This window comes from Crassostrea angulata, chromosome 6 (genome assembly GCF_025612915.1).
Source record: "Crassostrea angulata isolate pt1a10 chromosome 6, ASM2561291v2, whole genome shotgun sequence".
Classification (NCBI taxonomy): domain Eukaryota; kingdom Metazoa; phylum Mollusca; class Bivalvia; order Ostreida; family Ostreidae; genus Magallana; species Magallana angulata.
This window is the reverse complement of record NC_069116.1, coordinates 37,587,961-37,615,161: the sequence shown is the minus strand read 5'-3', so window position 1 is coordinate 37,615,161 and position 27,201 is coordinate 37,587,961. Positions and strand designations below refer to the sequence as shown.

At 35.8% G+C, this 27,201-nt stretch overlaps 4 protein-coding genes across 4 annotated transcripts; 2 read left to right on the top strand and 2 right to left on the bottom strand.

Annotated features, from left to right (window-relative positions):
* The first annotated feature begins 1,650 nt into the window (after nt 1-1,650).
* Nucleotides 1,651-6,850, top strand: LOC128189213 (protein phosphatase PTC7 homolog). The gene is made up of 6 exons (XM_052860734.1): nt 1,651-2,009; nt 3,243-3,422; nt 3,884-4,082; nt 4,267-4,390; nt 5,042-5,177; nt 6,262-6,850. The coding sequence occupies exons 1-6, from the start codon at nt 1,787-1,789 to the stop codon at nt 6,330-6,332; spliced, it is 933 nt and encodes a 310-aa protein (XP_052716694.1). The 5' UTR covers nt 1,651-1,786; the 3' UTR covers nt 6,333-6,850.
* A 2,740-nt stretch (nt 6,851-9,590) lies between these two features.
* Nucleotides 9,591-23,392, bottom strand: LOC128190195 (cell cycle checkpoint control protein RAD9A-like). Its single transcript, XM_052862136.1, has 13 exons — nt 23,275-23,392; nt 21,375-21,445; nt 20,064-20,210; nt 19,706-19,820; nt 19,304-19,403; nt 17,665-17,771; nt 17,212-17,318; nt 16,698-16,762; nt 16,305-16,430; nt 10,820-10,912; nt 10,398-10,623; nt 10,003-10,083; nt 9,591-9,719 (listed from the first exon to the last, which is right to left on the bottom strand). The coding sequence occupies exons 1-13, from the start codon at nt 23,306-23,308 to the stop codon at nt 9,591-9,593; spliced, it is 1,401 nt and encodes a 466-aa protein (XP_052718096.1). The 5' UTR covers nt 23,309-23,392.
* LOC128190196 (pre-mRNA-splicing factor CWC22 homolog) lies at nt 11,301-16,206 on the bottom strand. Its single transcript, XM_052862137.1, has 2 exons — nt 15,180-16,206; nt 11,301-15,005 (listed from the first exon to the last, which is right to left on the bottom strand). The coding sequence occupies exons 1-2, from the start codon at nt 16,112-16,114 to the stop codon at nt 14,672-14,674; spliced, it is 1,269 nt and encodes a 422-aa protein (XP_052718097.1). The 5' UTR covers nt 16,115-16,206; the 3' UTR covers nt 11,301-14,671.
* A 217-nt stretch (nt 23,393-23,609) lies between the features above and the next one.
* Nucleotides 23,610-27,029, top strand: LOC128189073 (vacuolar protein sorting-associated protein 29). Its single transcript, XM_052860512.1, has 4 exons — nt 23,610-23,702; nt 25,167-25,358; nt 25,935-26,170; nt 26,644-27,029. Exons 1-4 carry the CDS (start codon nt 23,700-23,702, stop codon nt 26,759-26,761), a joined length of 549 nt encoding a protein of 182 aa, XP_052716472.1. The 5' UTR covers nt 23,610-23,699; the 3' UTR covers nt 26,762-27,029.
* The last annotated feature ends 172 nt before the right edge of the window (nt 27,030-27,201 follow it).

The following is a 27,201-nucleotide window of genomic DNA, read 5'->3' as shown; positions in this document are numbered from 1 at the left end:
AATTCATTCAATCCGTGTGTTGTTTATGATATGTGTATACGAAAGACCATGAACAATGAGAATGTTCTATGATAATAACGAGAAGACATTAATTAATATAGGAAAAAAAGACAATTTTTTCAACAACTTAGTAGTATATATGCCCCTGCTTAGTCAGAATAATTGCATCAGTAAATTATCACAGCAGCTTTTAAGAAATCCAAAAAAACTTCTTCAGTCGATTTTTAATAAGTAGATCTACTCCGCTTCGGGTCTGCCTCCTTCTGGACAAAAGGATAATTAAAAACTAATAAACATAACTATATTCATCAGTAGTTTATAAAAATACAAACCAAGAATTAAACTATAAACGAATCAACACAAGAGTAATACCTTGATTGTAGGCAGTGTTTTTTTCTCCTTCCTCAAAACGGCTCGTTGAGGGCACGGAGAGGTTGTCTTTCTTTTCGAAATTAATCACAGAAGTGTTAAAAAAAATCACAAAAGTTTTTTGAACAAGTATTCAAGATGTTCCAAAAGAATTCCTTGTAAAGATATTCACCTAAAAAAAAAAGATATATAGCTCGATGATGTAGTGCAATAAAGACAAAACTAACATTACGTTATTTATATGGCACGCCAGGCACGTAGCATCGTTTTTGAAAGTGGGGGGGGGGGGGGGGGGCAGACCCATCCAAAAAATCTTGACAAGCAAAAAAAAAAAAAAAAATAATAAAAAAAGGACATTTAAAGTTTCCAAAAATCTTCAAAATCCTATAAACTATACTTCCAAAATATAAAAAATATTCCCTACCAAAATTTTTTCCCCTCGAAATCATGAAATTCCTAATCCGGGGGGGGGGGGGGGGGAGTAGAGGTAACTTCAATTTGACTCCTCATTTCCTTATTTTCATATCAATTTCTTACTTACTTCCAAAAAAGTGGGGGGCCAACTCATTATAATTCATTTTTTTATATGTAAATTTAAAAAAAAATTGTTACTGCGAGAAAAAGTGTGGGGGGGGGGGGGGGGGGGGCAGGCCCCCCTGCCCCCCCCCCCCCCCCCCCCTGATGCTACGGGCCTGCTATAGTTATACCAGTCGATAAACCTAATTTATAAGATGTGAAACCATGTTAACTCTTTTTTGTGAATTTGGCATGCAATATATTTATGTCTCTGCGTGCATTAAAAACGTGATTTGACTTGAAATCTAATATCTTTGTATTAATGGACTTGAAAGTACACGTATCCACCCAGTTTAGAAATAAAGAGATGGGCCATTTTTTGGGGAGAGTCTAGTACAAAATGCGATAACTCAAGAGATCGAGAGACCACAGTTTTTATAGTAATAATAAGCTAATTGGTCCAAAAAAAAAATATTACAGTAACCCTAGCTGTAGAAAAATGTTACATGGATTGGGAAAGGGGGGGGGGGGGGTAGTCTTTGTTCTACAGAGGCCCGGTCCTCCTTTTTTCCCCTTTTTACAGCAATCACAAAATAACACATCATTTATGAAATCAATGTAACACACAGTTTTATTTCAGTAGGTATATTTTTTTTTTTTTTACAATGTATGGTTATTATATGAAGTGGTTTTTAAATCAAAATTGTATTTTACAGAACTAAAGAATCAGTCGTTGCTTCACGGGTTCTTGTTTTACCGCCAGCTATCAATGAAGGTCATTCATTGCGTCACGAAAGATGGAGCACATAACATGGAAAGGACGAAGAATGGGATATTATTGAAGCAATTTCCGCAATGAACGTCGTCTGGTTTAATATGGAACTTTAACGCTGTTATTGTCATGGCATCTGGGTTGTTGGGAAGACTTGCGGGGATATCCAGAACGTTTATAGCAGGACTTCATACTGAATTGCAATTCAAGACTCGACCTAAGGAACCTTTACACTTGGTGACAGGATCAGCTGGCTTTTCCAAAACAATATCTCAATCGCCATCATTCAAACAGTGGACATTCGGCGACGATGCCTATTTTGTTGCAAATAATAGAACTGCTGATGTTATAGGTTAGAAAATTTCTGTGTTGTTTTGATTTCTTCTTGACCTTCTGAATATTTTGTTTGTGTTTGTCCTTTCGATAATAACAGATTTTTGTAGATGAGTGGTTAGTTGTTTTTATGTTTTCAAAATTGAAATCGAAAAAATTGTGACATTCTCCATTGGATATATCCTTATGTTTATACAGACCCTGATGTTTACAAACATTCATTCGAATTTCCTCTGCGCATGTTTTATATGATAATTTTGCATCATTTGTCATAAGGGTCACGTAGTTCACTTATGATACACATCTGTCTGGTTTTAAAATGTAGATTTTAACAATTTCTTAGATTTCAATAGTTTTGAATTTTAGCTTGTGTTCTATTTTGTGCGGGATCTGTTGTCCAGCACAATCTCTTGGTTTGATAATATAACTTGCATTAGCTACTTAGTGTATAGCTCTATTTAGCTGCAAGTCTGTGTTTCATAGTAAAAAAAAAATGGGATTGACGACCTGGGAGCTACTGGCATGCAACCAATTCTTACCAAGGACCATTTCTCACCAATGCATTGTTTGGTAATTTTTCTTATATCATTTCTTGCCAGTGTATTGTTACATCATTATTTGCATTGTATGTCATTTTACTCATATAATTTTCTGTGTTGATAAAATGACGTAACAATACACTGGCGATAAATGGTCCTCAGCAAGAATCGGTCGATGCCAGTACTGTTCTGTACATGTGCACAAAAAATTGGATGGTTTTGTGGCTACCGGTAATCTTATTTTTGAACACATTCTCTAGAAATATTTGATTCCAAAACATTCCTGTGACATTTTACTACAGATATCATCACTCTGATGGTTCTTATATTCTTTTAAACATAGTCACCAGCCCTGTAAATTGAAGTGGTGCCATTTGTTTACATGCAACTCTCAATCTGCACATGATTTTAACATATTTATTTTCTGAGGTTAGCATGTTTAAGAGATAGTCTGAGGCAAGTAAAGTAATGATATCAGTAGTAAACTGCCTGAAAATATTAAGGCACCAAATTCTCTCACAGAATGTGTGTGGAAATAAGGTTAATCAGTCCAAAACTTGCACAATTTTTTTGCACTGTTGATTGCAACTTTTTAACGTACGAAATTGTAGCTCCCATGTCGTCCATCCGACTTTTTTCAGACAGCATGGGAGCTACAGACCTGCAGCTAAGTTATTCAGAACTTGATTAAGCAATTTCATCATACTTTTAAGGTGTTGCTGATGGTGTTGGGGGTTGGCGGAACTATGGAATAGATCCCTCTGCCTTCCCACGATCTCTGATGGAAACCTGTGAGAGAATGGTGAGAGAAGGCAGGTTCAATGCCCAGGCTCCAGCCACTGTGATTGCTGCCAGTTACTATGAACTCCAACAGATGAAAACACCCCTTATAGGTATTGTAGGCCATTGACTATGTTAGTTAAAACCATGTTCCATCAATTACGTACTCTTGAATATCCAAATTAAGTCACGATTTAATGGGACTGAACTTTTTAATGATTTGTTTTGATATATGCAACTGCAACAGTTCAAGTAAATATCTTTTGAGAACATGTTGGATGACTTTATGTATATTAATTTTAAGCACATATAAAATTAGGTATAGATCCAAAATATTTGAAAGCAATAATATGCAGCAAAATCTTTCCCATTAAATCTCTTTTATATATACATGTACTAATTAAATTGATAAAAAGTCATGCCGACCATTGTCATTGAAACCCAAAAACCCAAAAACTTAGTTTATTCATTTTGTCACATGATGCACTTACAGTTGGAAAGTCACACCAGAAGTTGGAACTTTGAAATAAGATTGATTCATCTATACAATTATGTAATCACTGGTACATTGTAGGTAGCAGTACAGCTTGCATTGTGGCGCTTCATAAAAAAGAAAGACGACTTTACACGGCCAATCTAGGAGACAGTGGATTTCTGGTTATCAGAGATGAACAAGTTGTCCATCGCTCACAGGAGCAGCAGCATTATTTCAATACTCCATTTCAGCTGGCTGTAGCTCCACCCAGTCAGGCAGGACTTGTCTTGAGTGACAGGTTGGTGATTTTGTATTTCATTTATCAAACAAGAGAGAAATATCAAATCGAAAGTCCATTATCTTATTGAAATGTCTCCAAAGCTAAGAAACCAATGGTTTGATATTTTGCCAAAAGTTTATTTACTTCAATACTTTGTATGTAAAAATCTGTTTTTCATTCATTCTGTGGGTTTTTTTTACAGCCCAGAAATGGCCGAAAGCTCATCCTTTGATGTTGAAGAAGGTGACATTATTTTACTGGGAACGGATGGTCTGTTCGACAATATGAATGAAGATATGATTTTGGACTGCTTAAGTAAAATGAAGGTACAGAAATATAATGTGATTTTGCAATTCCATGCTGAAACATGCATGTATATAATCATAAGATCACCAGTTAAAGCTGTTATTGATACTTAAAAAATGCGATGGTACAATATTACAACACATATGATATGATACCAGTAGTTGAGGTCAGGATCTCATCAAATCCCATCTCTAAGATACATGTTCACACTCTGCACTGGACATGTTCATGTTTTGAGCTATGCATAGTGATCAGATTGAATACAGAAACAAAAAGTTCTTTTTTAAAGAATACACTGAAGTCTTTTTAAAGGCAATCATGTCGAGAGATGAAAGCTAATCTAAATCATGTGTTGATTTTCGAAATGTTTGTTTATTAAGTAGACATACTTTTATTAGATTCCTTATTAAATGCGAGGAATTATATCAGTGTTAGATCACAAGAAGCACATCTCGCAGATTTTTAAATCTCACTTTTATTTTTTAAACAGATGTAAATTATATAAAAATGTGAAAAATATTCTGCATATGCTTTCTCGCAATTTTATGCATAAGGGTTGAATTGCGGAATTAAGTACTAGTGTAAAATAAGAAATCTTCAGTACTTGCAAAAAATCGAGTGTGAAAATCATTATTATAAGTCTGAAACCTAACCTGTTGTTTGTACTTTAGGATCATAAGGACGCTGAAGTAAATGTTCAGCGAACAGCGCATCATATAGCAGAGGAGGCGTATGAGCTCTCATTCGATCAAGATTACTTATCACCATTTGCTTTATCAGCGCAACAAAGGGGAATAGATCTCAGAGGTATGCATTGAACAGGAATATACATGTATATAGTAAACTTGTGGTTTAATTTAATGTTGGAACTACCTTGGACTTTTCCATTACAACAAAAGTGAGCTCTTTAATCAATCTGAAAATTTGTTCACAATGGATCAGACCTAATTGCAAAAGCACCATGTGAGACTTACAAGCTCACCGTTTTAAGCCAGCTAGGCTTTTGGACAATTACATTGTGGAAGTTAAATGATGTAGAATCAATGTTATATCGTTAGTTTTAAACAACAAAACATTTTTTAAAAATCACTGTTAAACGTTATTTATTTTAGGTATATATTTGAATATAGATATGCAATCTTAGTTTTCTAGAATTTTTATGCCCTTCTTCGAAGAAGGGAGGGCATATTGCTTTGCTGCTGTCTGTCGGTCGGTCGGTCCACCAACAGTTTCCGTTCATTTTCTTTGCAGAGGATGAACATATTGAAATGAAATATGGTATATAGGTTTATCATGATAATATCTAGGTCAAGTTCGATATTGGGTACGATCGAGCAATTTTCGACAGAGTTATGGCCCCTTGGACGTAGAAAAATTCTAGTTATTTGTAGTTTCCGCTCATTTTCTTCGCAGAGGATGAACATATTGAAATGAAATTTGGTATATAGGTTTATCTTGATAATATCTAGGTCAAGTTCAATATTGGGTACGATCGAGCAATTTTCAACAGAGTGATTGCCCTTGGACTTAGAAAAATTCCAGTTATTTGCAGTTTACGTTCATTTTCTTTGTGGATGTTTCCAAGGGAGGGGGGCATAAGTGTTTCACAAACATCTCTTGTTATAATGAGCATGCTACAATCATATAATGTTCATCGATCAGGAAGGAATGATGCATACCATGCAGAGTATTTTATTTTTTAATGCCCATTTACAATGTTTGATGTACACCAATTAATTGAAATAGTAATAAATGTGTTGTATATTTAGATGGGGTAGCTTCACAAGTTAGATGAGATGAAAGAAAATTCCTATTAATACCAGTAATCATAAATTTCTTTTAAGTCATAGTTTTCTAATAATTTTACTAACTTAAAAAAACATTTTTGCAGGTGGAAAACCAGATGACATAACCGTGTTACTAGCTCGAGTGTCAAGCTGTTCAAGTGATCTTGATGTATGAAGAGAAATTGTGACTGCATGATCGCGTGCGGATGAAAGAAAGAAGAATATTAGAGTTGCAATTTAAAGTGTGTGATTTGTGTACTATTCTTGTTTTGTAACTTTGTCACATTATAACTGGAGCAATCAATCAGACTCTGTGGTATGTCAGCCTCGATCGAGAGCAATGTGGTGGCGGAATTTGCCACATTCATACAGGTTGAACACCTGAAGTCCAAAAGGCGCTGTACCCTGTTTTAGAGTTACAAATCTTAGAAGTCCATGATATTCATTTACATTATGTATATAGAGTGATCCATGAAATTAATCGTAATTATATAGGCTTTTATGTACACACACCAAAAAAAAAGTGGATTCCGAATTGAACTATGTAGATTTTAAGAAGATACATTGGTATCACAAATAATTCTGTTGATAAATTTCATTGTTTATTGATGTGAATAAGAGTTGTCCTGTTCAGTCAAGAAAACTTTAATTTTATTTGGAAACCAAATAATGCTGGACATTTTTTTTTATGCGTAAATTTTCTGTGCATGAAATAGGTATGTGAATTTCTCTATTTTCACACAAAATCTACAAGCAAACAATACCAGGCCATCAAAATACAAATAACATGTTGGATGTCATTTTATTGCTGTTTTGAATAAATACACACTTTCATCTTTTGACAATATTGTGAACTAATAAACGTACACAAACACTAATTAGATATAAAATGTTGATAAACAAATGAGTTCCATTTACACCACACTAATCTTATTCATTATGTGACATAACTTATTGGTTTTTTTTATACAAGTAAATCTGTAAGTTTTTATGGATTGAAATAAATGTTTCTAGAGATGTTTAAGTTGACTATAATAATTGTACTAATTTAAGTGATGAAAGACAATTGAAATAAAAGAGGCAATGAAATATTTCTAGGACACCATTCTTTTATTTGAAAGCCTATGATCAGAGCTCTATGTGCCAAGTGTGGTGAAAACTGGCTCAATGGTAGTTTTAAGTCAAGAACAAGTGACTCTCATAAAAAAATCCCATCTGTAATTAGCAGGGCTGTGTTCAAGATTGTAGCAGCTACATAGGGCTACATAACAGCTTCACTGTTAAGAGATAAGCTAACTTAGCCACTACATAGGTAATTGTAGCCTATATATTTTTATGCTTAGGATCAAATTCAAGATGACCACCTTAGTTACTGCTTTGTAACAAAAATGAAACCTGTTTATTTAGTTATATTTTGTTCATCCTATAAGTTATAATGAATTTCAACATGTATATGTGTATTTCTGCTTGAAATTAACAAAGTACATTGATTTAACTAGTCTTTACTTTAAATATTTCCAACTTCAAATCTGAGACCTAGCGGTCCGTTCAATAGACCTAGATATCTACCACCTAGCGGTAAGGCTAGCTGCAACGATCTTGGAATGCAGCCCTGATCAAAAATCTACTGGTATGTTTCAAAGAGAGCCCTCTTGTGAGAAATCCAATAGGATTCTTTGAGGTTGCAGGGCTCCACTTATTATGTACATATGCAAAAGGTATGAACAAAAGTCCATTATTATTGTTTTTTATGTTGCAGCACAAATCAGTGTGGCTGAAATTAAGATTAAAATTCAGACCTATAGCTAACCTTGAGGTAGATTTATAAGAAATTGAACTTTACCTGATCCTCTGCCATAATTTGGATTAAATTTAGATTTAGATTAAAATTTAAAACGTCAAGTTAAATATAAGTTCTATCAATATTAGATTATTTTTAGGATACAAAACGCATATGAAAAGGGCAAAATACCAATGTCGCTGTGTTAATAGGTTTTAACATTAATCCAAGCTGAGAAAGTGTTCTTTTTTGAACTGACAAAAATACCTGTAGACAAAGCATTGCACAGCTTAACCTTTTGTAGGTTGTTTACCATTTTGAATACAGTTCATTAAATATTATGTAAGCCAACAAACGTACCGGTAGTTGACCCATTGAATACATTTGGAGAGCTTATAAACGACATTTCAGCTTTTTAGATTCACATGTAGTGTTACTGTTTTAAAATCATAATTTGACAATTACAAAACTTTAATCTACTGTAGAGGATACTGATGCGGACTGCAATATATTATTTAAAATTAAATTTTTAATACATTTAGGCATTTTCACTTGAAAAAAAAAAATGTGCAATATGGTCCTCAGAAGATTTTACATAAAAATGAATATTTCAAATTACCCTAAATTTTCATGCCGGCAAACCAACGTTATTCCAGTGTGAAAAATGTTTGTGAAAATCTCACATTGCAGGAATAGTACATGTAGGTATTCATGACGACCAGTCCTTTAATGGTTCTTGTACAGGTACACATGTAAATGTCAAAGTTCCCAAATTATTTGCCAAGAACCAGTTAATTAAAAGTTAATAGCAAATTAAGTCATTGCCAAAAGGAAGTTGGTTAAGAGGGATACATTCTTAATGATCAATTCATGTACCAGGGTACATGTATTACAGGATATAAAATGATCACATGGAAAAAGAAAAAAAAAATCTTTGATAGGAGTACCCTGTTTACTGCCTATCCCAGTTACTTTTAGCCAATCCCCTTAAAAGGCCATAAAATATACAAGTCTATCTTATCGGCTTTTTTAAATGCAAGAGAAATGTGTACCTTACTGCACTCTTTTAAATGCAGAAACCCAAAGCAAGAAATCCATGTTTAAACTTTCTGAACTTTGTTTATTTTACAACGATTGATAAACAAGTTCTACAACTTATATTAATATCTCTCGTTGGCACGGATGTTAGCGCGAGGGGGTCATTGGTGTGGGAAGAAGCCGGAGTACCCGGAGAGAACCCACGTGTCCAAGCGGGCGACCGCCATACCCTATCACATACTTCCTCTGTCGATCACGAGGATCGAACTCGGGTCGCAGCGGTGAAAAGCGAGTGCATTGTCCACTACGCTACCTGGACACCAACTTGCTTGACCTTTGTTTGCATTACAGTAAATGAATTTGAGGCATACATATACATGTATATGCCATTTTCCACTCATATTTGTTCAAATAAGTAAATTATTGAGCACTCAAAATCGATAACAAAAACATTTATTTTATATAATTAACCATACAAGGTACACTAAAAGTAACTGAATTTTGTGTCCGACCTAATAAACAATACATGTTTCAATGTTTATTAAGGTAAATAAAACAACATGACTTAAAAGTCATCATATAGCTGCAGCATGAATTCTATAGCTAATGAAGTTTTTAATCCTCCTCCTCCTCATCTGTATCTTCCACCAGCACCTGGCGATGAGAACGGGACTCATTTTCATTCTGTGTTTCCTGAGAGACTGCACTACTGGCCTGTGACATGCCAAAAAACATGGAGCGGAACTGAAAACAAAGTACATATAGATCACAATAAGTGGAAAGATATGCATGGTGTAATCAAGAGATTACAATAAAAGGAAAGGAATACATAGTGTAACAAAGAGATTACAAAAAACTATGAACTTCCAGCTGAACATGGCACACATACAAAAATAGATAGATCCTGGACAATATTACAAATTATTCATTATCACCGGTACATTGTACCCTCTCTGAAGAAATATCTTCATAGGAAATCACATTCTTAATCCTGCTTGGAAAGTACAAGTACCGGTATATATCTAACCTTTTTCTGTGGTGGTGTGCCTGGCACTGGCATGTCTTCTTCTTCATCATCATCAGCAGCATGAACATCTTCCAAGACACTCTAAAAAGTAATGATACATATAAATTAAAAGGTATTTTAACGATTCAATCTAAAAATTCACAGAATTAAAATAAATCGATATAATGCATCCTTATTCAAAATGTATAGTATATGTGTATCTAAATTCCATAGAACTTTATCATTCTTTAATAATATACCCTATACAAACGTAGGTAAACACAGAAATAAAATAAGCAGTAATATACATTTATTATGTGTCAATTTGAAATCGCCATAAAACAACAGTAAAATAATGAAATGGATATCTTTGACACACAAAGTACATGTATTGAATATTGATAGAAAAGGTTCACCTGATGTAATGTTGGTTGTATGACAGGACTGGGTCTATCATCTTGGGAGGATGTATTCAGAGATGACCTACTGCTACATGGAGGAAAGGCTTTCCCTGTGTGTGATTGTTTGGTGTTAGTTACTGGAACACTTGCAGCTCTAGCGATGTTAGGTACAAGTATCTCATCATCAAAGTCATCATCCATTAAATCAGCATCATTTGATGATTTATTTCTATCTGGGAATCTGCAACGGAAGTTTTAGAAACAAAAATCTACCGGTAATTAAAATCACATCTTTGATCAGCCAAAACAATTCCAAGACATCAGGTTGTTCGAGTATTTCAAATGATTTATTTTAATATGGTATGTTTGATACACTGTAAAAGAAAAACACTATCAATTTACATCCTATCAAAGCTGTACACAACAAAATGCAATACCTGTTATGATTTGAATTTGTGTAGTTATTGGACTGGTTTTGTGACCTTCCTCTATTCAATCTCCCTCTACTGGCATAAGATCTCGATCCAGTGCTGTAAAAAAAAGGTGTACCGATAAGTAAAATTCATGCAATCATTTATTCCTTTAATTATTTCAAATAAATCTGACAAATTTAATAGAAGTCAATTAACACTGAGCAGTTTACTGTCCAAAAGAGTCATGAAATTGAAGATTTTGTGAGGGCGCGAAGCGCCCGAAATGAAATATAAATTATATGATAATATTGAAGTGAGATATAATAATGCATTGACCTTCAATTCAACAATAAAAATACAGCTCTTTAAAGTGTGACTACCTATAAATAGATAAAAATCACTCAGGTATGAAACCCCGATGCGCATGCCCCAGGTAAACCCTAACCGTTCGATAGATACAATCGATGACTTTCAATGCGAGCCATAAAAAGAAAACTTCAAAATGTAATTTTGACAGAATTTATATAATATCTAAAAAATATTAATTATTCTCATCAAATTGCACAGTCAGGATTGTTCAGCAATTCACTATGATCGTTTTTCATCTGTCACTCTTGTTGCCGTAGAACCACGGTAAACTGTAGACTGTCTCAACTGGGCGTCGTGGCGTTTGTTGGTACAGAGTTATCCTCCTACAACACATACGACACAAATTAACCCAACTGTAATGTGAAATGTAATATTTGTACATAAACAATTAATCAGTACCACCCTCCTTAGCCAATAATCGGGCAAGGGTGGGAGGGAAGTACATTATTATATCTCACTTCAATATTATCATATAATTTATATTTCATTTCGGGCGCTTCGCGCCCTCACAAAATCTTCAATTATATTTCAAATATTTCCGTGAGATATAATAATGCATGTTTAAAGCCGAAAATTACCAAACTCACCATATTCAAAACATTACGTGTATAAGATATATCAGATGGAGTATTGCGCAAATAAAATGTTTTAAATGTTCGCGCATTTGACCAGTCTGCTTTTGATAGAATTTCTTCTAAAGGTATTCCAGTATTATGCGCTTTGCTTGAAGAGACCATCCGGCACGAATGCGCTTGAAATCTTGATGTATCGATACCTGCATCTAACATAACAGATTTTATCCAGTTACTGACTGTTTGTGCAGAAACTCTATTATGAGGTTTTTTGGTTGTACGCAGCAGAGGATCAGGTTCGGATTCAAGCTGCGATCTAAATGATTCAGTTCGTTTCTCGTAAACGGAACAACAATGTAAAACGCAGAGTTTTTCATTATCTGTTTTATCATACTGAACAGATCTACATTTATTATCCCTCTGAGATTTTGATAGACCTGGTAAGTGAAACACGATACTCCCCTCCTTTCTTTCCATAAAACGACGATCGAATCTAGCAATCTCTGAGACTCTTTTTGGGGCTCCTAGAGCAAGTAAAATGGTAAATTTTTTGCTCAACTGTAAAAGAGAAAGTTCGTTATCATTAGGCAAGTCTAATAAATGTTTAAGAACAACATTGATATCCCATGAAAAACCATATTTAGGCCGAGGGGGGTCTTTTATTAATATCCCCCTAAACAACTGTTTTACAATAGGAACCTGTCCTACAGAAACTCCATTCACTTGCGGTAACACTGAGGATATTGCCGATCTATGGACATTAATCGTTCGATATTTATAGCCCTGAAAAAACATCCAGGCTAAAAAATCTAACACAGAGGCCAAAGGGGCTGAAAAGGGATCAATTGACCGTTCCAAACACCAGCTATTCCATTTCGACCAGGCACTGTCGTAAGCGGATTTTGTGCCTGGTTTCCAAGAGTGCAAGAGAAGTTCTTTAACTTGCTCTGAAAAACCTTCTGAAGTGTAATATCTCCTGATACCTTCCACCCTGCTAGTTGTAATGTGTCGCTGACTATCAGAGGGTGGACTTCCCCCTGGGGAGAGGTTAGGGTTCTCGAGCCCATCGGTATCAGCACTGGGAAGTCTATCGACATCTGAAGGAGGAGAGGATACCAAGGCTGTGTTTGCCATGTCGGTGTAACGATCACAATTTGGCACTTCTCCTCCCTCACCTTCGCTAGACAAGGCGTTATCATGCAAAACGGGGGAAAGGCGTAACCCATTATATCCCTCCACGTCTGTAGCATCGCGTCTAATGCCTGTGCATGAGGGTCTTCCTTCCAGCTGAAATACTTGTTCAGCTGGGCATTTGTCCTGTCTGCAAAAAGATCTACTGTACAAGGGCCTATTATCTTCATTAGGTGAATAAAAATCTCTGGATCTAATTTCCAAGAACTCTTGTCCTTGAAATGACGACTTTCCCAGTCTGCCTCTATGTTCATATCCCCGGGTAGGTACTCCCCTGTAAGAGTTATTTCCCTCTCCAAACACCATTGCCAAATCTGACTTGCAAGATTTATCAATTTCTTTGATTTTGTACCCCCCATGTTGTTTATGTATGCTATCGCTACTTTGTTGTCCGATTGCAATAGTACGTGCTTTTTTAAAATTTTCGACTGAAAACACTGAATTGCTAAAAACGCTGCTTTGAGCTCTAACTCGTTTATGTGCTGATCTCTTTCGTTTTCCATCCAAAGACCGCCCGTTTTTGTATTTTGACAAATTGCACCCCAACCTCTCAGGCTTGCATCTGATTTGACAATAATGTTTGGTTGGGGACGGACTAAAGCTCTCCCGTTCCATTTGCTTAGTTTTGAAGACCACCATATTAGTTCTTGTTTCAAATCCTCGTCTAATTGTACATGATGGTCGTAATTCCCTCCGGTATGCAGGGCTTTTGTTTTTAATAACTGGAGACTTCTGTAATGAAGAGATGAGGGTAGAACCGCTTGATTTGTAGCCGTCAGACGTCCTATTAATTGGGCTAGATCCCGAGCAGAGACAGACTGACGACTCGCAAGATCTAAGCAATTCTGCTTTATCTTTATCACCTTTTCTTTTGGGAGAGAGAGGGTCATTGTTTCTGAGTTTACAGTGAATCCCAGAAATTCCGTTACATGTGAAGGGACTAGAACTGACTTTTCCTGATTGATCAAAAACCCTAGATTCTCTAAGAGATAGACAGCTGTTGACAGATCTGATTGAATGCCTGTGAGAGATTGGTTCATAATCAGAATGTCGTCTAGGTAAATCACCAGCCGTATACCCAGACGACGTAAAATTGCAATTGGAATTTTCATAATTTTTGTAAACACACGCGGTGCTATTGCAATTCCGAATGGAAGGGATGTAAACTCCATTATTTTGTTTTTCCAAAAAAATTTCAGAAATTTTCGAAATTTCTCTGCCACGTTTATTGTCAGGTACGCATCTTTTAAATCTAGTTTTACTAACCAATCTCCCTCTTCCATGAGATCTCTTAACAGCTGTATCCCCTCCATTTTGAAATGCTCGTAAGGGAGAAAACTGTTCAGATTTTTTAGATTTATTACAGGCCTTAACTCGCCCCCCTTCTTCGGTACCAAAAATACGTTGCTGTAAAAGGAATCGCTTGTGGGAGTTGTCTCCCGTACCGCATTTTTCAACACTAAATTCTCTATTTCGGAATCTATCAAAATCTGTTCCTCTGATTTGAATTTCGACGGAATCGGAATTTTTCCCTGGAAAGGATTTGATAATATGGGAATTTCTATCCCTTTGATTGATTGAAGGATCCAAGGATCCCGTGTAATTACTTTCCAATTCTGATAGAAATGTTTTACACGTCCCCCAACTGGCACTGACTGGGGAATTTCTACAGCATTGAAAAACAGGAATTTTGATAGATTCCGATCGATCTCTGATAATTCTACCCGTTTTAGACTCACCTGATTCACTGAGTGACTGATTTCTTGGGAGTCACTGTATATTTCTGGTTTGCTCCCTGACCCTTGAATTGTGGGTACTGTGTGTATCTCTGATTCTGAGTGAACTGCCTCCTGTCTGTCTGTCTGCGACCCCCATACTGGAGGCTTGATGAGGGTCTCTGTAGAAAAAACTGGCGGTTTCTGTCAGAAAACTGTCTTGTTTGTGACCAAACATTCTTATCGCTGCCATTAGACAATAGCTGTTTTAATTCTCTATTATCTTTGTTATCTTTCGCTAATTGTTTTAGAAAATGTTTCCCAAATAAATCACTTTTACATTTTCCCAATGATTTCTTGTACCTTTTTTCAGAAAGCACATCTACAGATTCTGGCATTTGTGACCAAACTTTCTTATCGCTGCCATTAGACAATAGCTGTTTTAATTCTCTATTATCTTTGTTATCTTTCGCTAATTGTTTTAGAAAATGTTTCCCAAATAAATCACTTTTACATTTTCCCAATGATTTCTTGTACCTTTTTTCAGAAAGCACATCTACAGATTCTGGCATTGTTTTAGCTAACACTGCCTTACGCCTATCAGTATTGAAAAGGAAATGGGCATTCCCTACAAACATGATCGCTCTTTGGACAAACTGAATAACATCAGAGGGGTCCATGCCCTTGCCTGTTTTGCTTATTCGCTCTGCCTCGCTCCATAAAACAGAAAGTGGCCCTAAAGCATCTAAAATTCTCATCTGGGTATTTACTTTATTTTTCTCTAACTTTCCATTCCATTTTTTACCCTTGAAAAATATTTTCTTGAAAAATCTGTCCAAAGACAAGCCCTGAAGCTTTTTAGAATGAGGTATGGGACAAATCTTAGCAATAGCCTGTCTGTTCTTTTTGTTAATCCCTTTTGTTGCGTACTTAGTGACAAATTTAAGAATCTTTTTAGGGATTTTTGGCTTAGAATTTGTGCTCTCAGAACATAAGAATAAATCAGCGTCCGAGTCAGACTCGGAACTAGAGCTTGAGGAGGAGCTAGAGGAGCTAGAACTAGAGGAACTTGAACTTGAGCTTGAATCAGTTGATGTTTTGCTTTTCTTGCGTTTTTTAGAGCTTGAGCGTGTTCTAATAGAAACATCGCCGGACTTACTTTTATCATTCCGAATTTGCTCTGACGACCACTGCCGCCGAAAATCATCCTCTGTCTTATCAGCCACAGATACATGGTCTACTTCACATTGAGAGTCCTCTGACTCATCTACCTTTGTACTATAGCTCTCAACCGCCTCTGCGGGTGAGCTTTCTCTCTCGTCATGAGCCGGCGTAGCCTGTCCAGGCCCCGGCGAACGAAGTTGGGCATTGGCCATCCGAACACGTAAACACGTGTACACACTTGGCGAGCTGAATTGAAAGTCATCGATTGTATCTATCGAACGGTTAGGGTTTACCTGGGGCATGCGCATCGGGGTTTCATACCTGAGTGATTTTTATCTATTTATAGGTAGTCACACTTTAAAGAGCTGTATTTTTATTGTTGAATTGAAGGTCAATGCATTATTATATCTCACGGAAATATTTGAAATATAATTAATAGTTTTAGTATGGAAAATAATGGGAAAATGAGACAGAGTCTGTCAACATAATCCTTATTACCTGGCGGTTCTTTGCTGTGTTGTGGCATTGGATGAGTTACCAGTCTGTGAATGAGATTCTGCTAATGTTGCCAATACAAAGTTAGCTTCAAATGCACTGTCTGCATCTATACTCAGTACAATTGGTCTGGAATACGAAAAGAAAATTCATAAAATTATTAGTGTTACTAATGAAAGATGTCAGAGTACATTAGCTTTGAAACTTTCTACTACGGTAATATAACACTGCATGTTAACAAACATTTATTTGCAACTTCTTTCTTTTGCAAAACACTCTCTTGGTTGTAATTAATTAACTTCATTTTACATTGATGTACATGTACTAGCAAAAACATCCCATACATTTTTTCCTAGTACAAATAAAAGTTGGTTTACAATGTGTTTATACTTTTACCTCCCTGATGTTTCAAACTTGATGTTTAGTGGCATTGCTGTGATTTCTGCAAATGCCAGGACAGCCTGTCAATAGGAAACAAAAGGAAAGTCAAAGCAATGGTACCACATGTACTATAGACAATGGAATTACAGGAAATCACAAGGCCATGAAGATCAACTTGGGATACAGCAATTCTCTTGTAACTTAATCAATATTTTTCCAAAGAGAGACTTCCCTGGTGATTCAAATATTTTTTTCAACAAGCGGCCCATGGACCACATTGCTCACATGAGCAACAATGATAATGCAATCAATGGAAGAAGATGCTTTTACCATGCATTCATTAAAAAGTGAGGGCTTATAATCTTATCAATCATCAGTTCCAAAAAGCATTACTGTGCTCTTAATTGCAATCATACACTTGGCTTAAATTGCAACCAAAATGGCAATTAATTCACAAAACACCTAAATTTTGTACAAAAGCAGCAGTCTTTTTAATTCTTTGCTAGTATTGCAGCATTTGGTTGCTTACTCTGAATTCCTTTAGACAAAAGGTAATATCTGTGTCCACTCCAATCTGACAGTTATCAAATTCATCGGGGTCTAGATTTAGTGCAGTGTGTACCACCTTTGATGGATCTGAAAAAAAAAATGAACAACTGTTCAAGTCTGGAATACGAATATCATAAAACTAAATGTGATGGCACTCATGAAACGGCAGTAGTCCCCTCTCATCAAGCAAGTTCCAAAATATCTTTTCATGTATTCACAAATATTGGTACCTGTAACTATAGTATTTCAAATGTCTGAGAGTTTGCAAGGAGAAATTATTTTTAGGCACTAAGCACGGAGCAATCTACATTTGCATACAGGCATCTGTTACAAAGCCAGCCTTTTTCTGCAGAAAATCTGTTAATTTCTTCCCTTATTGTTGGTTCACATTTCTTTGCTCTTAGCAAAAAAACAATCCTAAATAAACTGTTACCTGGTTCATCATCCACATAATTTTTAAACGTAATCTTCTCAGGGGAGACAATTAGAGATACTTCCTCTTGATTGGATTGGAAGTTAATTACTGTGTCACACAACAATCTACAAAATAATGTTTTAAAATCAGTGCATCTTTTTTTTTTTTACAAAGATGCTAAACAACTTTACTTCTTTATTACCGGTAATGAGTTCATAGGGTGTTTAGAAGAATTTTCCAGACAAGTAAAATGACAGCAGTAGTAAATGAATGAAAATTTTTTGACATCAAATATTTCCACAGGATGTGTAAAATATCATGAAAATAAGTTCAAAATAAGTGCATGTTTTTCTTGCACTATTAGATAGCAATTTGTTGGCATGACTGGACAGAGTTGTATTGCTCTGTAACCTTTAAACAAAGTCACTGTTAGTATAAGAAGTATTCATCACATACCTGTTAACCCTCCCGCAAAACGGCCTAAAAATCTAAGATCTCCCGCATCCAACCTATCTCCCATGCGGGAGACAAATTTCTCCCGCAATCGTATTTGTCTTCCCCATACCCCCCCCCCCTCCCTCCCCCCCCCCCCCCCCCCAAATTCTGAATCTTTACATGCAAATTTCAACAACCACTGCAGGGTTTTCTCTGATTTTGAGCTCAAAAAGCTGCTGTGTAGCTTGAATATATCAAAATCCATCCAAGTACTGTCTACCGTGATCATAGTATGACATGTTATAGTCCAGTTTACTTTTTACGATTACTTCCGCTTTTGACTTAAATCAGTTACGTATTTAGTTATGCATAGGCCTTATACAAAAAAAATAAGTGAAAGCCTAAAACATCTTGATTTTACTCTGTAACACCAAAGAAGACAATACACAGCCAGTAATGTCACTTAACAGGTGCACAGGTAGAGCACCCAAGCCATGTGCAGTGAGGCGTGACTAATTCTGTCTGGCCAGCACGGTCGGTAAAAATCAAAGTGAGTTTAGAACACTGAGTGTTCATACAAGCTACCAATAAAGTGAAGCTCGAGGAAAAAGTGTAAAAGCATTTCATAAGAGTTTTTAAAGTTTATATATAGTACCGGTACTATGAGTTACTGGGATGCTATAGACATTACAACAGAGATCATTTTTAAATGATACTGGAGAAATACATGTTGTTTTGTGAATTAAAAATCTATCCTATATATAAGGCAAAAAATAATTTTAATGAATATCATTTACTGATATTTTCTTAACTGGGTTTCACTGCAAATTCAAAATACGCAAAATAAATTTTCTGTGTTTACCCTAGATATCAGCATGCAGTGATGGTTCAATACTGAACAATAAGAAGACTTAATATAAAAAGTGGCACTATTGACTTCTTGCATTGTACCATGCAAACAAAATAATAGTTTTCTGAACATGTACAGCAACACAAGTTGTAATTGCACACTGGTAGTCATAGAAATAATAAAATTTAAAATGATTGGAAATGCATTAATTACAATGGTAAAATAAGGTATCTAACAGTATTTTTAATATATATTTGCATTTCACATGAAAAAACGTCGTTTACGCAAACCTCCCCGTAGCCAAGTTGGTAAGGGGGAGATTCTCCCACATAGCAGCTTTGAAAGATTAACAGGTATGTCATCATAAAGTACCTGGGTTGTGCTGTCAGTTGATTTGGACACATGTCCTTTGAGAACACAGCTTGCAATGTTTCACACTCTATGAAAGCTAAATTGTGTGTCTTCACTATTCCTAATCAAAGAAAAGATGGAATCAATTATTTAGTATAATAGATAAGTAGCTTTTAGAACAATGCAATAGCCTGCCAAATTCAGTTTTTCATGTTGTATAAGGGTAAATGAAAAAAAATATATAGGAACACAGTAAAATAACAGCAATTACACAAAAATACACACACATTTTGGACATATGAAGCTGAAGTAGATTTTTGTACATTTTAGGATTCATCTCTTGACTTAAACTAAACTGTGGTTAATGGTTATACTTATGCCAACAATGTAAGGAGTTCTACAGTGAAGCATGCATTAACTCACCATGTTTACAGTAGAGTTTAAACACCAGCCTTGCTTTCTGTACATTAAGAGTAATCTGGCACTTCTCAACTGTCTTTTCCACATTGGACATCGACTTGAAGACTGTCAAACATGACTGAAATAGCCACTTTTCTGAATTAATACTGAAGTGATATGAACATGCTGAAATGACATATGTTTAAAGAATACATCAGCCTGTGCCTGATTAAAAAAGTTTTCCAAAAGGTGTTAAGGAATATTCACTTAATTTAACAAGTATAAAAACTTAAATAAACATCTATTGATAATATATTCAAGTGCCTCATGACTAACAACTTTTCAGTAATTACAAAATGGGAATTCAGTATGAAGGGAGAACCTTGATGGCTATTTTGCACCTGATGGCATCGTCACTGTCCTGGTCTGATATCGGTGGGGTGCCATCGTCATAATGCTGGAAGAAGGTGGGTGAGAACAGGAAGCAGGCATAGGCTGACCGTGATGAGTTGACGGTCCTTAAAGCTAGCTGTAAATGAACAAGAGTTTACTAGATAACGAACTGTTGAAAAACATGCAGTTTCTTCAAAAACTTTAATAAACCAGTAAAATCTAATATTTGGACAAATGTTTCCTGTTAATCTTAGCAGAATATGTTTCATCATACATATATAGGAATCTGTTCTCCCTATTAAACTGGATTACTTAATATCTGGACTTTATTCAAGATCATACGAGTTAAGAGCCACTAGATCCTAGATACCTAACTCTGCTGAACAGATTGCTCATTTAGATATACATGTTATGTACTTCTAAAACAATGTTTACTTGAAATTAGTTTTACAAGGAAAAATTGATTTGATTACATTCTAACAAATGATAAAAATAGAATACTCTTTGATAGGACTTAAGGATGAAAAGCAATTAAGTGGGCTTTGCTTTTATCTTTACCTTTGTCTACAGTTTAAGTATCTGTACATCCATTGGTTTGCCTACAAGCAGTTTTTATTAATTTTTTTTTGGGGGGGGGGGGGGGGGGGGGGGTCTGAGCAGATTTGGCCAAGAGCATATGAGGTACCAAAATGAAACTTGTTATGACCTTCACCTTTTGCCTTGAAACTTGGTTTAAGGTCTCTGTATAGCCTATACCCACTGGGACCCTTTTTTGTGAAATCTGAGCTAAATAGGGATAAAGGGAAAGAATATGATCCAGACAAAGAGTCTGCTATGACCTGTGACCTCAAAGCCTGGTTCAAGGTCACTGCACACCCTACCGTTTACCAACAAACTCTGTGGGTAAATTAGAGAGGCTTCATTTTTTGCATAATTCTGCTATGACCTTCACCTTTGAACTAAAGATTTGGTTCATTGTCACTACAAACCCCTTTTACAAAAGGTGTAATATGTACAAAAATATGAATGGGTGAACAAACAGATGGATGGATAGAAAGATTCATGGCACCTGCAGAGATAGAGGCCATAAAATAAAAATATTATATTTTGTGCAAAGTGGCAACTATGGTACATGTATTGTAGCTTAACTTGATACATGTACTTAGAAACTAAAAATCCAGGCATAGCAAATAGGTTAAAATATGTTTCAAGATCTGATTTATTAGTAAGGCTTTTTAGCTGCTTCAATCTTGAATGCAGCCCAATTATCATTTTATTTTTGATCCTGGAATGTACATACCCCATGTGCAAGAGGTTCAATGTATAGCTCCTCTCCTATCTTTGACAAGGCATGTATAGCTCTTCCAAACACTACAAAGCAAAACAATCATATACTAGTACATGTATAATGATTCATGATTAAAATAAGTACCGGTATAATGAATCTAGGCAAAGTAGGCCTATGTACATGACCTTTTTTTTTTTTTTTTAAAATAAATTATCTAGATATGCAACCAGTCTTCAAATTCCAAGTTGGTCCAATATGAACCCCTGCTTCAAAATAAAACTTGAATATACACTAGAAATATATTTTACACACATCAATAAAATTTTACTACCATATGTGTATGTAACAGGTGGTGAACAGTTAAGTTTCAACCTGGAGTTGAACCCTGGGCCCCTTGCATTCCTTGCCAGTGCTCTAACAACTGATCTTTAGAGACTCAAAATGTTCACTGACAGTAAGTACACATCTGTTAACTCAGGGTGCTTTCCATTTAACCGGCATCGCCGGATTTGCCGGTGTTGCCTTCGTTGCCGATTGCTGAAACGCGCGTCGCCGGCGAGCGATTGTGGCAACGCAATATACCGTTGCCGATTAGGAAACAATATGGCGTCGATGTTATCAAATTCTACAAAACCAGTATTACTAAAACTACAATTTGTCTTACTACATTGAAATACATTAAAACTGCAAATAGCCAAAATTTCTAGGTCAAATTTTAAGATAAGTATCAGTTTTAAGCTGCAATCGTCATCGTTGGATCATTGTGACATTGCCAACCGTTCCATTAACGTCACCGTTTCCTGATAACGTCGCCGGCGAGGCAACGTTAATGGAAAGCGCCCTCAGTGGCATACTACCACTTTTTCAGAAATTTGTCCCAAAATTCTAGGAGTACGGGAAATGCTGTGAAGCATGTTTCTGGAGGAGTGAGTCTGACAGTGGGTTTTGTTTTTTATAGGGGACTAAGTGTAACGTGGTTAAAAGTGAAGTCTCAACCAGGACTCAAACCCAAGTCTTCGATCTGGCATACCGTGCTAGCGCTGTAACCAGGTCCAGTACAATCACTAGGTTTGCTTCATAGGCGTCGGAACCGGGGAGGCTAGGGGGGGCTTAGCCCCCCCCCACTTTTTTTGCAAAGTTATACCTAACCATTAGAAACATAGCATGATAGAGGGTTCAGCCCCCCCCCTACTTTTTCTCGCAGAAAAGATTATTGTTCCTAAATTTACCTTAAAAGATTGAGAAGTTGGATTCAGAAGCATACCGGATTAGGAATTTCATGATTTTGGAAAAAATATTTGGGTAAGAATTTTTTTCTTTTGGAAGTATAGGTATACTCCCCCCCCCCCCCCCCCCACCACCACGGATTAGAATTTCCATGATTTATTTTGGGAATTACTTTTTTCTCACTATTTCTGAGGATTAGTCTAGCCCCCCCACTTTCAATTTGCTTCCGACGCCAGTGCACTTAGCTATGTAGCTTGAATTACCTACATAGCTTTATTTACCTACCTGTAGAAGGTTTTTATTTTTATGCAATTTTGCTTTTAATGTAAAAAGACAAAAAGTCGCAAGGAATTGACAACCTATATTTGTACTGTGTACAGTTTTGAGAAGTATTAAACCCAGAGCAAAGATGATAATTATCTAACCCTACACAGCTACATGACATTTAACTTAGACATGGAGATCTGAATGACCTTTACCTCTGACCTCGATACTCAAGGTCACTGCACAATCATTACCCATAAGAAACACCCATAAGAATATTTTCCCCGGCAAAAATTATCAAATGAATGATGGAGAGATATTCGACATATTTAATTGTTTACATTCTTAAGATCGTCACAATTGTTTATTTTCATGATCATATGGTACAAATAACTTTTTAGAAAATGCACTATATCGTTACCTTTGATATTTACACCAGGAATAACACACTTCATATTTTGATATTCCTATTTCGCGGAAAATCCAAAAATCACTATCAATACACATTTTAAAATTCTTCCTGCGGATAAAACGAAATTACGGTGGGTATAATAGCCGAAAAAATATGGATTCCCAAAGCATTTTACGTTTTATCACTTGATGTAAAATACAGTAATAAAAGTGATAGAACTGCAGACTTTAATTCAAAAGTTACCACAGGTAAATATACTGGATAGGAAAAACTGTCATTAACATAAATGTCCCACCAACAAAAGAAAAAGAAACGACTTAAGATATCCGGAAAATGTACTTTGAGAAAAACCAAACTGGTCCTTAAATAAAGCGCCGATTGACTTTGACGAATCTCTCTCCGGAACTATCATATGATTGTGTATTGAAAGAAAAATGGTAAATTATCATTTTACTTAGCCATGCTAAGCTTCATTTCATTTAGTGTCCATAGAATTCAATACTTGATAAACATATATGATGCAGTTCTGTAGATCGCCGTTTAATCGCTGTGTAAAAGGGGATGTGACAGCATTTTTGTTTGTAAATAGTAGGTAAACATCCCTCGAAATAAGCAAAAAAGGTACTGTAGAATCAAAGTACAGTTTCTGAAAACGAAGATTGACTGCTTGTTAATTGTAAAATGTCAGAAAGGGCCGCCGGAACGATAATCGCCAAAGGGTACCATCACCGAACACACCCTCCCCCTCCCCGAAAAGGGGGCGTGTATGGGTAGTCAGGTAGACAGTCGGTCGTGATCTTTTCAGTCTGACAAGTCAGCCCATTTGTAAAACACCCTATCCAAAGAAATTTTTTAGTATCTATGTAGTAATTATATAGACATCTGTTTTTGTTTGTATAAATACTGTATTTGTTTCAACATACATGTGCTTTATTCCTAAAACGTGTGTAACGTGTGTAACTGGATGGGAAAAATAATGATGGACCAGACAAGGATGTGAACTCCGATCTGGTCTGTCATTATCTCTCCCATCCCATTAAAATTTGATGCGGTGCTAACCTCTGGAAATGACTGGTTAACTCCGGCAGGAAAGAGCCTGGGGTGACCTTTGGGGCAAAGAGCCAGATTGCTCAGTTGGTAGTCCACCTGACTAGAGATTCAGTTGGTCTGGGTTCAAATAACGGTCTGGTTCAGCTTTATTTCTCCCATCCTGTTACATGTGTATATGCATACGACTTCAGCAACTTACGACTTTTACAATAATATTTACAAGAAAGGTATTTTTATCTCCTTATTGCCTTTTTATCATTCAAGTCTGACAATGTTTCATTGGCCCAAACATCGGTAGGCCGAATTGTTGTTGAGGCATTCGACAATTTATGCAGGAAACATATATGTGCTATCAGCCCTATATAAAGGGAGTGTGTATAGCGATGAGCAGAACAATAGAAATCGACAACTAAATATGGCGATAGTCGGAAATAAAAGGGATAGCTGATGGGGTTTATGATATCCCTAATGGGATACAAATTTATAGTGTAACTGGTTATTTACATTTTACAACAAATAACGTACATCTACATAATATGTGAATACCGGTACATGAATACCACATATTTGGGATAACAAGCTTCTCTATAACCATGCTTTGAAGATTTAACCCTCTATAGGTCTGAAACTTCTTGGGAATTGATCTCACTATTGTCAAGTTTATAGATAAAAAAAAACTTGCTCATGTAAAATTGTTGCATTTAACATGCATATTTGAAGTAAAAGAGCAATAAGAAATTTCCAATTTTTGCACTGGTTACCATAGTTTATTTAAATTGCTTACTGGCATCCCTCTTGTTGTTAAAGAGTGCTTTGGATATTAATTTTACATAAACATTTTTATTTTTCAGTTAGTCCTAGTTCTTGGTGATCTTCACATTCCTCATCGATGCAACAGCCTTCCAGCAAAATTTAAGAAATTACTTGTGCCAGGAAAAATCCAACATATATTATGTACAGGAAACTTGTGCACAAAAGAGTCCTTTGATTACTTGAAAACCCTCGCCAGTGATGTTCACGTTGTTAGAGGAGATTTCGATGAGGTATATAAAAGATGTAAAGAAATTAGTCATTTTATAAAGCATTTGTAAAGGGATGAATATTCAGTAAGCCCCCCTCTCTCTCTCCTACACAACTAATAGAAGGAAAAATACCTGACAAACAAATACAGTAAAACACGGTTATAGCGAACACGCTTATAATGAATTGACGCTTACAGCGAAGTGAATTTCATTCCCCAAGTCTCTACTTCATGTTGTAAACTTGACGGATATAACGAATTACGCTTTTAACGAAGTTAAATTGGCCGTCCCTGGGACTTCGTTATAAACGTGTTTTACTGTATATGTTTTTCTTCTTGAAAAAAATATGTTGCAAGATAATTTTTAACTCACTTTAATGAAAATTACTTGTTATCTCTATTCGTTTACCTTTTACATCTTTGACTTTGAAATTCGTTAAAATCATGTCCCCAGGAGTCGGGCAGATACCTGGAGCCCCTATAGCTCAAGTCATTTTGTTCAACACTAACTAGCAATGCCCAAGATTCCATTAAGACACTTTATTGTAATTCATTTTTAATCACAATTTAAGAAAAGTGTATAAAAATTATTTTGCAGAATCTTAACTACCCTGAACAAAAGGTGGTCACAGTGGGACAGTTTAGGATAGGACTCTGTCATGGCCACCAGGTGGTTCCCTGGGGGGACACTGAGAGCCTGGCCCTGGTCCAGCGGCAGCTCGACGTAGACATCCTCATTTCAGGACACACCCATAAATTTGAGGCGTTTGAGCATGAAAACAAATTTTATATCAATCCTGGCTCAGCGACAGGGGCTTATAATGCTTTAGACAGGTAATGTGTATTTCATTTTACCCACACAAACCAGGAATTTACAAACATATACACTGTTGAACTTTAGTAATATTAAAAAAAAATGTTTTGAGAATTACCGGTAGTTCATAATGACTTACTGAATTGCAATTCATACATTATTTAAGCTAATTAAGGCAACAAATTTAATGTATTATTATTCAGGCATCACCACATCAGGTCAAATGCTGTCACATTTGTAATAAATTTTGATGCCATATTGAAAATGGGAATAGCTCAATTTTTTTCTATTAAAAGTAAAAAAAAATGACAATTGAGTTATCCTCAGTTGAAAAAAAATAAAACACCTGCCTGTCGCTTTCCATTTTGAAATGATTAGTCTAGGGCAACAGAACTTTATTTTTTAATTTTTTTTTGGGGGGGGGGGAGAGGCTTTCCAATAACCTGATCAAGCCAAAGATTATTGTTGCTACAGTGTATGTCTTTTGTTTCAGTAACGTTACTCCTTCCTTTGTAATCCTTGACATCCAACAATCCACAGTAGTTGCGTACGTCTACAAATTGGTTCAGGATGACGTCAAAGTAGAAAGAATAGAATACAAGAAGAACTGACATACCCTCTAATTATGTGTAGTAGAGTCTGGTTTGATGTTTTAGTGCAACATAAGACTACATGTATATGTAACGAGTTCGGTGTATCTCTATTTTGAAGACTGGAACAATCAACAGCTTTAGTAATTATTTTTGTTTCACACAAGCACAAAACACCAACATTGTGCGTCAATATGAACTTTGTACATAGAAAAATTGTTTTTCTTTCAAATGATTCTATGTATTTGTTGTTTTCACTACTAATAAAATTCAATATGTGTATACTGTATCATTACAGCAATTGTTTTCATTTGACGACAGCAGTGCTTTTATTTCTGATACACCACAGAAAATTTGTGCTCTAACAGAATCATATAGAGAGAGCATTAATTGTTATGTTAAATCAATACATTTACTTCAAAATTGTGGTGAAAACCCCAGAGAAAAATAAAAAATGTAAA

Bases quoted from the DNA above. Each gene is read 5' to 3' on its own strand.
- LOC128189213 (XM_052860734.1), top strand. From the start codon at position 1,787: ATGGCATCTGGGTTGTTGGGAAGACTTGCGGGGATATCCAGAACGTTT. The intron at 4,083-4,266 runs GTTGGTGATTTT...TTTTTTTTACAG, and splicing joins GGACTTGTCTTGAGTGACAG to CCCAGAAATGGCCGAAAGCT. The intron at 4,391-5,041 runs GTACAGAAATAT...TTTGTACTTTAG, and splicing joins ACTGCTTAAGTAAAATGAAG to GATCATAAGGACGCTGAAGT.
- LOC128190196 (XM_052862137.1), bottom strand. From the start codon at position 16,114: ATGCGCATGCCCCAGGTAAACCCTAACCGTTCGATAGATACAATCGAT. The intron at 15,006-15,179 runs GTACAAGAAATC...TTCTGAAAAAAG, and splicing joins GATGTGCTTTCTGAAAAAAG to GTACAAGAAATCATTGGGAA.
- LOC128190195 (XM_052862136.1), bottom strand. From the start codon at position 23,308: ATGAAGTGTGTTATTCCTGGTGTAAATATCAAAG. The intron at 19,404-19,705 runs GTGAGTTAATGC...TTCTTTGATTAG, and splicing joins TAAACTCTACTGTAAACATG to GAATAGTGAAGACACACAAT. The intron at 16,763-17,211 runs GTAAGCAACCAA...TCCTATTGACAG, and splicing joins TTTGTCTAAAGGAATTCAGA to GCTGTCCTGGCATTTGCAGA.
- LOC128189073 (XM_052860512.1), top strand. The intron at 25,359-25,934 runs GTATATAAAAGA...ATTATTTTGCAG, and splicing joins TTAGAGGAGATTTCGATGAG to AATCTTAACTACCCTGAACA. The intron at 26,171-26,643 runs GTAATGTGTATT...CTTTTGTTTCAG, and splicing joins GCTTATAATGCTTTAGACAG to TAACGTTACTCCTTCCTTTG.